The sequence below is a fragment of the Ceratotherium simum genome, chromosome 2 (assembly GCF_057802395.1).
Source record: "Ceratotherium simum simum isolate JZ-2026a chromosome 2, ASM5780239v1, whole genome shotgun sequence".
NCBI lineage: Eukaryota > Metazoa > Chordata > Mammalia > Perissodactyla > Rhinocerotidae > Ceratotherium > Ceratotherium simum.
The window spans coordinates 19,983,392-20,000,000 of record NC_141901.1 but is presented as its reverse complement, the minus strand read 5'-3'; the positions used below and the strand labels follow the sequence as shown (position 1 = coordinate 20,000,000).

Here is a 16,609-nt window from a genome sequence, read left to right as displayed (position 1 = left end):
CAGTAATGTGGATTTTACCTCAAAAAAAAAAGAATCTCAGTATTTCTTTTTACCTTGTACCACAGTGTTACTGATGATGTTCCTGCCTTTAAAATTATGAATCAGTTCTTTCTTACATTGAGTTTTTTATCTTTTCATCTGTCACCATGTTGTGTTTTACAATATCAACAAGTAACTAAACTCAAATACACTCTACTCAGATTTGATTCTGAATCTATAAAAATCTAACATCTTTCCTTCTCCATCAGAAGTCCTTCATGTTGCTTTATAATTTGGGGCTGTTACTACAGTAGTTTGTGGGTTTTTTGGGTTTTGTGTTGTTGTTGTTGTTGAGGAAGATTCGCCCTGAGCTAACATCTGTTGCCAATCTTCCTCTTTTTGGTTGAGGAAGATTTGCCCTGAGCTAACATCTGTGCCAATCTTCCTGTTTTGTATGTGGGTCGCTGCCACAGCATAGCCACCAAGGAGTGGTGTAGGTCCACACCCAGGAAGCAAACCCGGGCCACCAAAGCAGAGCATGCTGAGCTTAACCATGAGGCCGCAGAGCAGGCCCCTACAGTAGTTTTTTTTTTAATCTAACATTTTAAAGGATTTTTGACTTAATAAATTGCTATAGGGCCGGCCCCGTGGCTTAGCGGTTAAGTGCATGCACTCCAATCCTGGCGGCCTGGGTTCGGATCCCGGGCGTGCACCGACGCACCGCTTCTCCGGCCATGCTGAGGCCACGTCCCACATACAGCAACTAGAAGGATGTGCAACTGTGACATACAACTATCTACTGGGGCTTTGGGGAAGAAAAAAAGGAGGAGGATTGGCAATAGGTGTTAGCCCAGAGCCGGTCTTCCTCAGCAAAAAGAGGAGGATTAGCATGCATGTTAGCTCAGGGCTGATCTTCCTCACAAAAAAAAAAAATGCTATAAAGCAATATGATTTATTTTCTGCATTTTGTTTGCAGTCATATAGGACTTACAGAGTATAAATGAGTATGTCCTTCAAAGAAGTCAGTTCGTTCAGAATTTTTAATTTTCATCAATTTATAATACATAGTTTAACAGGTCAAATAGTTCCATAAGTCTTATTAATAACATAATGATCCCTGTCCCACTCCCTAAAGTAACCAGCTCAAATCTCACAGCTGTTTCTTCTCATGTTTACATTCCTATTTCTAAATAGCATGCCTATACTACCTATAACTTCCTTTCATGGAAGAAGAGTATTTGGCCTCTCAAACCAACCCAGTCACATGCATGCACTTCCCCTCTCTAGCGCTGGCTAAATCAATATTCAGTGTTTATATTTTTATTTATTTGTTTTTTCCCCCAAAGCCCCAGTAGATAGTTGTATGTCATAGCTGCATATCCTTCTAGTTGCTGTATGTGGGACCCGGCCTCGGCATGCCGGAGAAGCGGTGCGTTGGTGTGCGCCCGGGATCCGAACCTGGGCCACCAGCAGCGGAGCACGCGCACTTAACCGCTAAGCCACGGGGCCGGTCCTATATTTTTAAATATAAAAATATTGTTCACAAGTTATATTAGTTATTTTATTGCTGTGTAACAAATTACTTTAAAACTTCGTAACTTAAAACAACATTTACTCTCTCATAGTTTCTCTAAGTCAAGAACCTGGGCATTGCTCAGTTGGGTCCACTAGCTCAGGGTCTCTCACAAGGCCACAATGGAGGTGTTGGCCAGGGCTGCAGTCATCAAGACTGGGGAAGGACCTGCTTACAATCTCATTCACATGGTTTATTGCCTGGATTCAGATGCTTGTAGGTTGTTAAGACTGAAGACCTCAACGCCTTGCTGGCTGCTCAGAGGTATCCTCAGTTCTTCGTCACGCAGGCCTATTCATACAGCAGCTCACGAGATGGCAGCTTGCCTCATAAAAAGGATCAAGCAAGAAGAGCCAGAGAGAGAGAGAGTGCAAGCAAGACAGACGTCACGGTCTTTTGTAACCTAGTCTCAGTAATAATATCCATCACTTTTGCCATATTCTAGTCATTGGAAATGAGTCTCTAGATCCAGTGATCTTACACTCAACAGGAGGGGATTACACAAGGGTGTGAATACCAGGAGACAAGGATCATTGCTGCCTATCTTAAAAGGCTGCTGCAACACGGATGAACCCGTTAATATGCTGTATTAATGTTTCTTTTTTTATATAACTCTTTGATAACTCTGGAATTAATAATTGCTGTTTTTATTACCTGTTGTGCGTATGTGTACTTTTCATAATCCATCCTTAAACTCTTTGCTACAGTTTCAGTTCTCCTCTCAGTATTGTTAAGCACATCAGGGAATCTTTGGCTCCCAGTTTCACTCCCCTGGAGACAGTTCTCCTGGTCTAGTTTGGGTTGTTTGTTTTCTAAGTCTGCTGACAGCCGTTGCCCTAGGCCCTCCTTTTAACCATCGTCCTGGAAATTTTCTTTGCCTTTCTTCTTGTGATGAATCTCCTATGTCTTAGATGTTATGTATTTTCCACTTCCATTGTTTACTTGCTCATTTTGAGTGAACACTTTTTCCCGTAGCTTCCTGAGAAGGATTGCATGGCCAAGTATAGAAGTCTAGGTTGGAAATCATTTTTCCTCAGAATATTTAAGGTATTATTCCATTCCATTCCATTATTCTACAGTTATTCCCTTGTATTATTCCAATGTTTAAGGTATTACTCCATTGTCAATAGACCAGGACTTTGTGTAGTCCATATATTGACAAGTCTGCTATCGTTCTTATATCTGTTCCGTTGTGGTTTTTTTTTTTCTCTCTGAATGCTCTTAAAATATCTCTTCTTTACCCAATATTCTAAAATAATTTTGTGATAATATGTATATGAATTCATCTTTTTTAGTTCATTGTGCTGAATAATATGTGAGCACTTTTAAGTTGGAAGCTTGAGGGCCGGCCCCGTGGCTTAGCGGTTAAGTGCGCGTGCTCCGCTGCTGGCAGGCAGCGGGTTTGGATCCTGGGCACGCACTGACGCACCGCTTCTCCGGTCATGCTGAGGCTGCGTCCCACATACAGCAACTAGAAGGATGTGCAGCTATGACATACAACTATGTACTGGGGCTTTGGGGGGAAATAAAATAAATAAATAAATAAAATCTTAAAAAAAACCTTAAAAAAAAAAAAAGTTGGAAGCTTGAGTTCTTCAGTTCTGGGAAATATTTTTGTATTATTTCTTGAATAATTTTCTTCCCTCAAATTATCTCTGTTCTTTCTTCCAAGAACTCTTTTTGGTTATATGTTGGATCTCCTAGATTGATCATCTGATTTTTTTTTTTTTAAATGTCTCTACTATTCATTTCTTTGACATTTCTACTTTCTAGATTTTCTTGATTTTTATTTTCCAACTCTCCTATTTAAATTTCTGTCACCTGTTCTAAGAGTTATTTCACATTTTCTCATTGTTACTTTTTTAGTAGTGTCCTATTGTTTCAGAGATGCTACTTTTTTAGTAGTGTCCTATTGTTTCAGAGATGCAAAATCTAATCTTACATCTCTAAGAATATTGATTATAGTTGGGTATATTTTATATATAGGGGAGGATAGGTTTTTTTTGTTTTCTTTTTTGTATTGTTGTTATTATTTTGTTGTTTTAGTTCTGTTTCCTAGCTATTTCTGTTCTGTAATTTTGTTCTGTGTCATGGTAGATCTCAAATGTCTAGTGGTCTTTGGTTGTCCATACTAAAAGCTATTTGGAAGCACTTGGGGCAGGGCTTATAAACTGATGAATTTGATTACAATGAAAAGGCACCAGTCTGCTTTTTCACTAGGAGGTCCCCCAAATTCCAATAAATATATATAGGTCTTGCTCTTGGATTGGTAAGTTTTTCTAGAGAGGAATCTTCCAATCTTCTATCAGCTTTTTAGAAGCCATGTTGGGGAAGGATACTAGGTCTTACCACTTATACAGTTGTCACCCTCAACTGTGACAAATGTCCCTGGTGCCAGATCCTTGATGGTTCAGCCTTACCCAAGATTAACTTCATCTTTTGGAATGGGGAAGACACAGAAGCCTGACTGTGGGTATTAGAGAAGAAGATGAGGAGTCTTAATTCAGCCTCTTAAAAAATTTTAACCAGGCCTCTTTTTTGCAGTACCACCCTATACCCATCTTCAGAGACAATCAGTACCTTTAATTCTCAGGCCTTTCTGGGGTCCCACAGTGCCAGTGGGCTTCCAGTTTTGTTGGTAGCCCATCTACCCATTTCAGGCATAGGTTGTGGCTTTCTTTGGCCTGCTAAATCAGTTATCCCCTTCTGTATCTGATTCCCACTTCTGAAATTTTATTGATATCTCACACCATCTTTTGTTACCTTGTCTCTTTAGGGTTTGAATTTTATTCCTTTGCTCTCATTTTAATAATGCTTTAAGAGATAGCAGAGAAAAAGTGTGTGTTTAATCCGTTGCATTTAAATAGAAGTCTCCCAGTGTTTTTGAATTCGTCTGGAACTGCCTTCATAGCCTATATACCAATGACATGGAAATTCTAGTTTCTTTCTTTCTTTACTCTTTTATTTTTTGCTACTGGTAACTTGAAATGATAGCCCTGACCCCTCAGAGAGGGAATTTGCTGATGTTGACACAGCACTGAGAAATCCTAGGCAAGGGGCTTGGGAAAAGACATAGGTTTGTATGATGGGAGCATTTTGCATAGTGCATCAAGAAACAAACTGACTAATACAAACTCATATGTGTGCTGCCTGCCTGTGGTAAGTGGGTGTAAATAACAGAACCATAAATGTAAATCACCCTAATTTGGGGAAGACTTCTTGAATATATTCATATAATGTTTGAGGAACATAGTTCTCAATAAAGCTAGTGTTGGTGATAACCACACCTTCCTTTAAAACTTAAGAGTTAAATAATACTGAAAAGTAGACCTAGGAACAAACAGTGAGGGAAACCTTTAAACCTAAAATAAGATCTCACAACTGTGCATTATGACATTTAATTGCACTGAATAACAGAGTGATATCAAATAGCAAGGAGCTATAGATTATGTCTCTACCACCATAATCCTGGGTTCTGGGTATATCTAGGACTGATTGATTAGATCAGGCCATTCCAAGAAAGTGAATGATCAACCCAGGAATGGCCTGAGGGAAGTTAGTTGGAGAGAGTCTGATTTAAAATGACTATTCTGGGCCTTAAGCGATCTGAAAAGTCCAATAGTAGAATAATTTTGCCCTGTTTTGGAAACAAAGAAGAGTGTTCATACCTCTCCAATTTCCTGGTGATGGTATCAGGCCTCTCATTGCTCTTTAAACTGAATTAGTTTCTTCTAGCCTACAATTTGGGGGCTGAACATGAATCAAGCCTAGGAATAGAATAAATCATTTTCTTCCCAATTGCAGCAGAGTTAATTTGTGAGAAATGTGTTTATTTTGGTGGGATGTTGGTTATGTGGGTATATACATTTGCCACAACTCATCAACCTTTTCATGTAAAATGTGTGCATTTTATTGCATGTAAATTTTACCCCAATCAGTTGATTTTAAAATATAGATATCTTGTGGACTTTATAAGACTTTATCCTACCTAAATTATTTCATGTAGTATAGTGACTAACAGCTAGTAAAAGTTATGCCTCTAATAAGCCATTTAACATGGATTTCTACAACCTCTCTTAAGCTTTAATCCTCTGATCTGTATAATTGAGATTTTAATAGTACCTACTTTAGAGTTATAAGGATTAAATTTTTTTAATGCGTATAAAGTACTTGGCACAATACCTGGCACATAGTAGATCCTCAGTATATAGTAGCTGCAAATTATTATTAATATAACAATTACCACTATTTACATTGTCATTTCTCCTTTGATTTCTCTTCTTATTGTCTTTTCACAGAAAACCCATATAGACAGCTGCCCTGTAACTGTCATGGAAGCATGCCTGGAAAGACAGCAATAGAACTTGGACCTCTGTGGTATGTGCTTAAGCATAGTAATATATTCAAAATTGATTTATGTATTGATTTGATTGTTGACTTTTGATTATGTGTGGTAAAAGACAAGCAAATTTAGATTCAGGTTTTCTTTAAGTCTAGGCAAATAATTATGACTCTTCTCCCCCTATGAACCTGAGGTGTTGTCTGTTTTCAGATTTTTCTGTACCATTATTCTGTGAAGTTTGTGGCAGTGCTAAGAGGCAGTAGGATCAAAGAGAAGCCTGGCTGATCTGCAGACTAGATAATTCATTTCTGAATAGTAAAAATGAGGCATTTTTCAGTTGATAATTGTAGAACTAGTCTGTGATTGTAAATTGATCATGGTTACTTTTTATAGAAGAGTCAACAAATATAAAAGGTCTTTGAGGAATTAGTTTAAAGTGAGAAGGACATGTGAAAGTAAATGTCTGCTTTTGTTTTAGGTAAAGCTGTTTAGATGGGACACAACTGCAAATATTTAATGTATGTGTGCTTTTGCATCATTAGTAACTGTTAGCTGTGTTTTTAGTGCCTTAAAGTTGGATTGTTTTTAATCAGAATCCTTACCTTAAGCTTGTTTATTACTAGAGGTTCTCGTAGAAATTTGAGATTCCTAACAACATTATGACAAGAATCATTGCAAACTTCTACCTCATTACTTTACAAGGTCAAGGTTTAGCCTTCTACTAAAGCTAAAAATTAATCCAAATGGTAAATATGTTTGTGTTGATGCCCATTATTTTATTTTCATCCCATGTAAATACCTTTAGATTAAGAATGACCTAGCCATGTGATTTCACTTATATGTGAAATCTAAAAAAAAAAAAAACAAGTGAACAAACGATACAGAAACAGACTCAAAAATACAGAGAGCCAGTTGGTGGTGACCAGAGAGGAGGGGAGTAGGGGGAAGGACGAAATAGGTGAAGGGGATTAAGAGGTACAAACTTCCAGTCATAAAATAAATGTCATAGGGATGCAATGTACAACATAGGGAATATACTCAACAATATTGTAATAACTTTGTGTGATCCCAGATGGTAACTAGTCTTATCAGGGTGATCATTTTGTAATGTAAATAAATGTCAAATCACTGTGTTGTACACCTGAAACGAATACAATATTGTATGTCAACTGTACTTAAAAAAAAAAAAGAATGACCCAGCCCTTACTTCTAGTATTCTCTTACCTATATCATCTGCTACACATTGATCCTAGTTACTGATCTCAGAACTGGGAAAATTAAGAATAGCAGGTTGCTGGATCCAGAAGGAAGATCTAGCCCAACTCCCCCATTTTACAGATGAGAAAATTATGGCAGTGTTTTTAAATGCTAGCTAAAGCTGATCCCCCAAAATTAGTTAGTAGCACAAGCAAGGCCAGAACTTAGGTTTTCTGACTCCTGGGACTGAGTTCTAAACCAATTTCCTCACTTAAAGCCATTGTTCATCTCTTTACTCTCATCCAGAATGTCTTCCCCCTTCCCCACCTCCAATTCACATTCTGTGTCCTCTTGAAGTCTCTCCTTAGTGCCTCAACCCGAAATAATCTCTCAATTCCCTTTTAGTAATCTTACATTGATCATTCATTTGACATTTTAAAATCATACATCCTTTCGTATATTTTGCTAACCCTAATAATACCTACCATTCATTGAGGATATGCTTTGTACTGGGAATTGTAGGTGTGCGATCTCATTTAATTCCCATAACAAGTCTGTGAGAGGTTTTATTTTTCCATTTTATGATGGGAATATGAGACTCAAAAGCAGTAATTACTCAAGATTACATAGCTAGTAAGTGGTGGAGCCAGGATAGGAGTCCAGATTTATTTGACTTGGAATTTTATATTCTGTCCATTATACTTGTGATTCTCAAATTAAATGAGAAGCATATCAGACTCACCTTTGGGCCATTTTTTAACTACATTTGCACCACCACATGTAATTCTCATGTGTCTCCCCCTGCCCCACCCTAGCATATACACACTGGAATTAAGATTTACTATTACTGACAGAATATGCATTGTGAAAACCTCTGCATTACACTATATCCCTATCTAGATCCTGTCTAGATTTATAGGGTTTTATAGGGTAAACGTTGTATTTTATGCTTTGGTATATCTTCCACACCTCTGTGTACCACAGGGCTGTACACCTTATGAGGGCTCAGTAAATTCTTGTTGATTTACTGTGAATGAAATTTCCTTGACGAATCCCACTAGCTTAGGGAACTGACATGATAAAAGGAGTGCGCAAGTAGAAAGTAAACAATTTTAAACTAAATCATAAATTCTTTCTTAATTTCAGTATTTATCCTATAATTAGTTATATATCTTAGTTGTGGTTAGATTATGGAGACTTTTTGTTTTAAAGAAAATAAACATTTCTTAAACGCAGTTTTCTATTTTTTCTTTTTTTTCAGGTCAAGTTCCCTTTTCAATACTGGATTCCTCAAAAGAATGCTATTTGAGTCTCTTCACCATGGTTTAGATGACATTCAGACCCTAATAAAGACATTAATTTTTGAGTCAGAGTGTACTCCTCAAAGTCAGTTCTCAGTTCATACACCTTCAAATCTCAACAAACAAGGTGACTAAATTGAACACTAGCTTACAAATTGGTTATCAAAAATACTCTATCTTTTTTATCTTTATTTGATGTTATAATCAAAAGCACTATAATTATAAGTAGCGTGCTTTAACTAATCTTCTCTAATGAGTCTAATTATAATCCGGTTTTTAACTTTTTTTCTTTAATTGCATGGTTTTCTTCAGGTTTATAGTCAGAACCTGAAATGAATATGATTTTATTAAGATATATATATATTTTTTCATTTTTAGTAGATTAAAAGAACTAAAAGTCCATTGTGATTTTTTTTTTTTGAGGAAGATTGGCCCTGAGCTAACATCTGTTGCCAATCTTCCTCCTTTTTACCTTTTTTCTCCCCAAAGCCCCAGTAGATAGTTGTATGTCATAGTTCTACGTCCTTCTAGTTGCTGTATGTGGGTCGCCACCTCAGCATGGCTTGATGAGCAGTGAGTAGGTCTGCACCCAGGATCCAAACCGGCAAACCTCGGGCCGCCAAAGCAGAGTGTGCAAACTTAACTGCTGCGCCACCAGGCTGGCCCCAGTCGATTGTGATTTTATTACCCTATATCTGCAAGAGAAACCTTAGGTAATTCTGAGAGTAGTGTGGCCAAAATTTTTGGTAATATCCATTAAGACACGGAAGTTATTTACACATCACTCAGTAAAGCGAAGTTTTTTCTCCTTTGTTTTCTCTTTAGTATAAATAGGCTTTTGTAGTTTATCTGGCTGTTGATGTAAGGGTGGGCCTATTAGACATCCTAGCATTTTCATAAGTCATTAGAAGAAGCAGATATTATAGAGGGTTAAAAAGTGTAATTCTTGCAGCCTGTTTTGGCCACAGAATCTCTTATGTATTCATAAAAGCAGTGTCAATAGAATTTAGTAAGCTTTTATTTAAACTTTAAATTGTTGCTTAATGTCATTCTATAAAGTAGTTTATTATTCCCATTTGTTTTTATTTTAGAAGAATTTATAAAAACTACAGATGATACCACAACAGATAATTACCTTGCACAAGGTATGTATGTATATGTGTGTATATATGTACATATTTATCTATCAGTGCCAAAAGGCATATAGCAGAAGGGTAGGAAGAGAAGAGATTGCTTTGGTAGTCTACTTCAAAATGCATTTTCATCATATTAGACTGATAACATAATTATAGTAAAACTTCTTTATCTGGCATTTGCACAGTTCAAAATTTCTATTAACATGTGCTTTGTCCACATCTCTAATATGTGGTAATCCCCTTGAAAGAACTATACGATCTTGAAGAACCATGTGAACCAAAATAATATCAGATTATATTTGATCAAGTTACAGAGTTAAGAGTAAATTTTATTCTAATTCTTTTAAACTTTCTCATCAGCATATGATTTATAGCAATTCCATTGATTAACCAGAACACCCTATTCCTTAGCCATAAGAATTTATTATATGGCCTTTCTTATAATTTGGGATACGTGCATACTTGAAAATATAGTGCATACTTCAAAAGATAGGCATTGCAAATTCATTTCAAAAGTGTGTTAAGGTTTGTAATGTCAGCGCCTTAATGTCTAAGGTTTTGTTTTGCTTTTTAAAAGGCAAGTTTAGATTCTAAATGTGTTTTGAATACAGGTAAAAAGAAGAAAATAGTGTTAAGGTTGAAAGAGCAGAGGATCATAATTAGCAGCTGTAATTTTGTATTAGTTGCTCAGCATTTTAATTTTGACCTTCAAAGACAAGAAAACTTCAACTCCTGTTAATAGCATAAGGTTTAATAACTACGGCATGCTCTTTCCAGCAGTCTTGTTCATTGGCATCTTCAACTAATTTGCTAACATTCATATTGCTTAAAATGATTTATTCTACTTAATTTCTCTGTCAGAGGGAAGATGAAGACATTATGGTGTATTGTAAAGAGCATTAGATTTAAGAACATCATTATACTTCTCTGTAACCTCAGCCAGGTCCCTCATCTTCAGCAGAGTTGTCTTAAATCCTTTTTAGAATAAAGTAAAACCTAAGTTTTAAAAATATTTAAAATCTCTGAGCCTTTCTCATACAAAAATTCAGAGAATTAAACTAATCTCTAAACATATAAAACCTTAGATGATAGAAAATACCAGGCCAAAAAAATCCATGTACTGCTGATGATAGTCATTATTAAGGTATTGTATTAGATATTTAGTCTCAGACTTTCCTAGAGCTTATACTAAATATGGGGTCAATATGCCTTCTTAGATTTCATGCAAGGGTATAGTCAAGTTTTAATTACCTGATTTAATGGAGGAGCCCTGAGTTGTTTTTGTTTTCTGCAAAATGGCACCAGTTCAACAATAATTTATATTTGTCTTTGAATGCAACTGGCATTTTCATGCATCAAATTTGCCTTCTGAATACCTTTGCTTAAGTGAATGTTAATTGTTTTTTGTGAAGAATTAAGATTTGGCCATAACATCCGTATATAAATTATTAAGACTTGAACATTCAGCCAAATCTCATATTTAGTAACTTAGATATCTCAATTGTCTTCCTTTTGTGGTTTTTGGAAAGATACATTGCTAGAAACTTATTTGCTAGCTTCCTTTCACTTAAAATGGAAAGGCTAAGTGCTGTGGTAAGAAGTAGGCAATAATCATACATTGTACCTTTATAAGTTTCTGTATCCAAGCCCTTGAGACTTATTTTTTGTTGTTTTTGTTGGTTTTGTGTTCATTAAAGACCTACTATGTATCAGATATTGGCATTCAGCAGAGAGTACAAGTATAAAAGTGAAGGACATTATCCCCAGGAACTTAGAATATAATTTGGGAAGAAAGGATTTACACACATAAAAGACCTACATACATGAAACAAGAAAAGAAAAAATGACAGAACTTAGTCAAACTCTAGGTAGTACTATTGACAGTAATGAAATCTATGAGGTGATTGGCCCAGAATTCATAAATGGCTTTCTACAGGAGATGGAAATAGAATTGAGGCTTGAAATTGAAGAAGGTAGAAAGGAAGTTCTGACTCAGAAAACAGTTAAATATTAAAATTACATGGGTGAAGAATAGTGAAAATATCAAGAATAAGTATCTTATTCTTACAATAAAAGTTATCTTATTGTAAGAATTAAGATTGGATAGATAGGTTGAAATGGGATCTGTCAGAGGATTTAGACTTGAGACAGTATTTGGTTATAAAAGTATTTGGTTTGTAATTTTTAAGAGAATGCTAACTTTACGTGTGTGTGTGTGTATATATGTGTATGTTTCAGGAAAGAGAAAAAGTAATGAAACAATCACAAATTTAGCCAAGAGGCAAAAGACTGATATCAGTACTGAACATCCTCCCTTTTATTACAACATCCACAGACACAGCATTAAAGGAATGAATATGCCAAAGTAAGACAGCCAGTGAATGGCAAAATGTATATTTTATATTTTAATGATACTGTGATTTAAATAAAAATACAAGAACCTCATTATTTTTTTTTTCCTTTCCTTGCTATAGGTTAAAAAAGTTTTTGTGCTATCTTTCTCAAGCAGGCTTTCGAGTAAGCCGAACTCATTTTGACCCAATGGGTGTTCGTACAGATGCACCTCTTATGCAGTTTAAATCTATCCTTTTAAAGTACAGCACCCCCACCTACACTGGAGGACAGTCAGAGGGCCATGTCCAATCAGCATCTGAAGATACAATAGCTGACAAGATTGAAATGTCAGTGAAGGACAAAGCAGAAGCAAGTGGTTGCAGAAGATGGTAAATGTAGAGAAGTGTTTATTCCCAGTTGTCTGTATAGATGGCCTAATAGTTCTCTATTCCAACTGTAGTTCTTTTTCTATTCTTTCAATTCAGTGGTGTAAAAATAAAAAACAATGCTGTTTTCATTCAGAAAATTAGCTGTTTCTAACTTAGCCGGTTTGGGAACTATGCTTTCCAAGTTTTTCTTATTTTAAAGAAAACTTAAAATTTTAATGAAAACATTTCATATGAAGCCAAGTTTATAACTGAGATCACCCTACTGTTTAATAACTCAGAAAATTTTCATATGCAAAGTGTTTAGAATTTTATGTATTTTATGGAAGCCATCCTTTCTTAATCACATCACTACTTAAACTGATTCATGATGTTTCTGTTTTTCTGTTTGTAGTGTACAGAATGAAGCCAGAGCCTTTCACATATGGAAATGACCCTGAATAGAATAGGAAGAACAGTTCCTTTCAGGTCGCTAATGTATTTCACATTTACAAAGCTAAAAATATGTTCCCAATTTTAAGAAATCATACCTCTCCCCTCATTGATCTTTTAATTTATTACTAGCTTTTGGGAAATGAAATACTTGCCTGAGATACAAATACATTTTTCGTGTAAGTTTAAGGTCTAGATGACTAAACTGCAGAGTATGATTTTGTCAAAGTAAATTGAGACCATTGTTCTAATATAATAATTGTTCACAAGCACTGAAATTCTGAAGAGGAGAAATTTTTTTATAAATTAAACAAACTGGGTGATCTCAAGTGCCTCAGTTAATGCACGTACAATATTCATTTGCTTGGTTGTGCTACCTCTCAGAAGTAAAACTTGTCACCTTATGAACTTATGAATTGAGGATTTTTTAGTTTGGGGGGTGGTTTTTTTGTTGTTTAGTTTGGTTGGTTTTTCTGACATGTGTATGTGCTAATTTTTTGTATAAGTAGCCCAGGCTAACATGACTATGAAAATTAGTTGGAAAAAAATCTTGTTTCCATTAATAAATATTGTTCTTGCTTCATTTGAATATAAGAATTTGGATGAAAGGATTTGGTATAAAGTTTAGATTTTTGTCTCAAGGATTTAATCTGTATTTACCCTGAAGTATTTCTTAGATGAAATAACTTTTTACAAGCATTCAGTTGAGGGATGGAGGGGGAGTTATAACTGAAAGACTTAAATGTGCTACATGAGAAAAAAACTCCCATGACATCAACAAAAATCCAGAGAGTGAGGGTTACATCAACATAGAATATTAATTTAGCAGAAAGAAAGGAAAATCTCTTTGTGTTATTAAAGCATAGTCCTAGGAGGATGTTTTTTCTTTTCTCCAATTAATGGAATCATACATTTTAGTAAAATAAAGGAATAGGTGAAACACAAGTTAGTTTCTATAATGGCCGTAAAAACAACTCTGTAATTCTTGCCACTTAAAATTATAACTCACAAATGAGCAAAAAAACAAATAAAAGTTATTACTTTTTTTTGTTTGTGTAGTTAAAAAAAGTTACTATAAATCCAGAAGGCAAACCAGCACTTGGATCATCTGATTTAGTACATATTGTTAAATTGAATATCAGTCTCAAATTTTGCTAAATGCTTATCAGCACTACATTTTTTTTTTTTATATAATTTTATTTATTTATTTTTTCCCCCAAAGCCCCAGTAGATAGTTGTATGCCATAGCTGCACATCCTTCTAGTTGCTGTATGTGGGATACAGCCTCAGCGTGGCCGGAGAAGCGGTGCGTCGGTGCGCGCCCGGGATCCAAACCCGGGCCGCTAGCAGCAGAGCGTGCGCACTTAACCACTAAGCCACGGGGCCGGCCCTGCACGACATATTTTGATCAGTGATGAAGTTGGGTTTTATGCCAGGAGCCTAATTTGATATAAAAATATGTAAATCACTGTTATTTAAAATATATGTGTATGCATATTAATTTCACATATACAGGCAAATTTTCTGAAGAAAGTTTGGTAGGAAGTAGCTTGGAACTCTGTTAAGGTACTGTATCAACCTAAAGAGGAAGTACTTTTAAAATTCCATTTACCTCTACATTAGCACCTTGTTCCTGTAACAGTAGTAATTTGGGACACTGTAAATGTTGACCACATTGTAAATTGTAAATGTAACCCTCCATTAAAATTTAGTGAACACAGGCCGGCCCCATGGCTTAGCGGTTAAGTGCACACTCCACTACCGGTGGCCTGGGTTCAGATCCTGGGCGCGTACCGACGCACTGCTTCTCCAGCCATGCTGAGGCCGTGTCCCACATACAGCAGTTAGAAGGATGTGCAACTATGACATACAACTATCTACTGGGGCTTTGGGGAAAAAAAGGAGGAGGATTGGCAATAGATGTTAGCTCAGAGCCGGTCTTCCTCAGCAAAAAGAGGAGGATTAGCACGGACGTTAGCTCAGGGCTAATCTTCCTCAAAAAAAAAAAAAAAATTTAGTGTACCCAAGGAACCAGTTCTTATTCCACTGTCAGGAAACCAGTGTCTTGACTCTGCTGGTTGCTTACATTAATACTCAAACCATACACTCAGGAAATGGGGGAAGTGACCAAGAGATAGGTTTGGGGGCCACTGTGGTGGATTTGGGTTAAAACTCTGTTTATCACCTGACTTCCATTAGACTCCACTCTGAATAAATATGTGATGTTCTGGTTTCCAGAAATTAGAACTAACTCAAGACCAGTTCAGTAATCCTAAAAGGTCTAGGAATTTCTTGTAGCATAATGGCTCTAGTAAATGACCACAGGTTACTTGCGAGAAGGCTAAGAGGAACACACATAATACATACTTGTGATGTTATGGCCGAGTCCTTTCTCAGATGGCTTTGGGAATGTGAATTAAATTAGGCCTGGAAATTGGGTAAGGGATGGTGACTACTGTGGTAGCTCAAGTCAGACCTATAGTTTTCAGTTATATAAATCAAATAGGACCACTTTGGTCCTTTGGATCACATGATCAGTTAGCCAAGGCCAAAAATCCCTGTGTCAGACTATGCTGATCATCCTGTCAGCCCTATTGCCTGTTATAGTGACTATGCCCACTTTTCTAGTCTAGCAGTTAAAGGAACTACTTGGTTTCCAACACACTGCAGTCTTGGCAATGCCGGTGGAATCAGCGAGTCCATTTCAATTGAAGCATCTCCCATTGGCATCCCTGGGCTACAGACATGCTATAAAGCTTTTCAAGGGTGCTAGTTCCCTGCTCACCAGTGTATTTATTTCTCAGTGCCTTGGTAAAGAGAGTTGATAGGGCCCTCATGAGGCATATAGTGAGAGATGAGTGAGCAGATCATACATAATAAATCCTCTCCAACATTCCACCTTCTAAGTTTTTGATTTCTTCTCTCTACATTATATCAAGGAGTTTCTAACGTCTAACCTTCAACTTAGATGAGCCATTGCTAAGTCAAAATTCCTTTCAACCAGAAGACACCGAACTGTTCAAGCTGACAGACTGAGCCAGAATCTCTGGTATAAGTGTACCCATAGCAATAATTTGACCCAATTTCAAATTATGTTCTGGGCTAGCCCTGATGGCCTACTGGTTTAAGTTCCGCACGTTCCACTTCGGCAGCCCAGGCCCAGTTTCCAGGCACAGAACCACAACACTTGTCTGTCAGTAGCCATGCTGTGGTGGCAGCTCACATAGAAGAACTAGAAGGACTTGCAACTAGAATATATACCACTATGTACTGGGGCTTTAGATAAGGGAAAAAAAAAGGGAGAGGAAGATTGACAACAGATGTTAGCTCAAGGCAAATCTTTCCCAGCAAAAAAAAAAAAAATTGTTTTCCTTACTTCAAGATCCAATATGCTCAGAATCTATTTCCACGGGTTTTCTACACATAACATCAGTATATATGATCAAAAAAGCATTCTTTCAGGTCACTTTGTATTTGTCCCCCAGGACATGCTGGGATCTGACTCTATGTCCCAGAGACAATGAGGGATTGTAGGGTTAGAGCATGTGGGCTGCTCCTTGAAGTGAGGTTATTAAGGGGTCGTCTGCCATGGCAGCAAACAGGGTTTCTTCTAAAGGGTTTCTTCCATTTCAAGTGAGGCTCAGTGGAGTTAAGGATTTAGGATACTCATTCATCCAAATCTTTCCAAAACTCTTACTCCAATCCTCAGAATGCCACTCTCATAACCAGTGTCTCTACTCTCACTTAAGAGACCTAGCAAGATAGCAAATTCAGCCAATTTGCAGGATCAAACTGTTTCTTTTCCAGCTATCTCAGCTGTAAAGCTACAGAGGAGGCTGGAAAAGTGAACATCTCACAACCTGAGTCTCCATACAGAAATTGACTGTCCCTCATTAAGGAAGGGAGTTCACAAAGCCCAGGAAGAGGTT

The 16,609-nt window shown here is 36.7% G+C and overlaps 1 protein-coding gene across 5 annotated transcripts in view; it reads left to right on the top strand.

The window, feature by feature from the left end:
• TRMT1L (tRNA methyltransferase 1L) overlaps positions 1 to 13,288 on the top strand; it is a 35,297-nt gene extending 22,009 nt beyond the window's left edge. For 2 of the 5 annotated variants that reach the window (XM_087438939.1, XM_087438918.1), the window contains 6 exons: positions 5,851 to 5,929; positions 8,353 to 8,519; positions 9,484 to 9,537; positions 11,767 to 11,893; positions 12,003 to 12,251; positions 12,643 to 13,288. In XM_087438939.1, coding sequence (XP_087295065.1) covers positions 5,851 to 5,929; positions 8,353 to 8,519; positions 9,484 to 9,537; positions 11,767 to 11,893; positions 12,003 to 12,251; positions 12,643 to 12,682 — 716 coding nt within the window. In that variant the 3' untranslated portion in view covers positions 12,683 to 13,288. Of the gene's footprint in view, positions 1 to 5,850; positions 5,930 to 8,352; positions 8,520 to 9,483; positions 9,538 to 11,766; positions 11,894 to 12,002 lie in introns of all 5 variants that reach the window. The other 3 variants (XM_087438946.1, XM_004424926.3, XM_087438922.1) reach the window with 2 other exon arrangements.
• Positions 13,289 to 16,609: the final 3,321 nt, after the last annotated feature.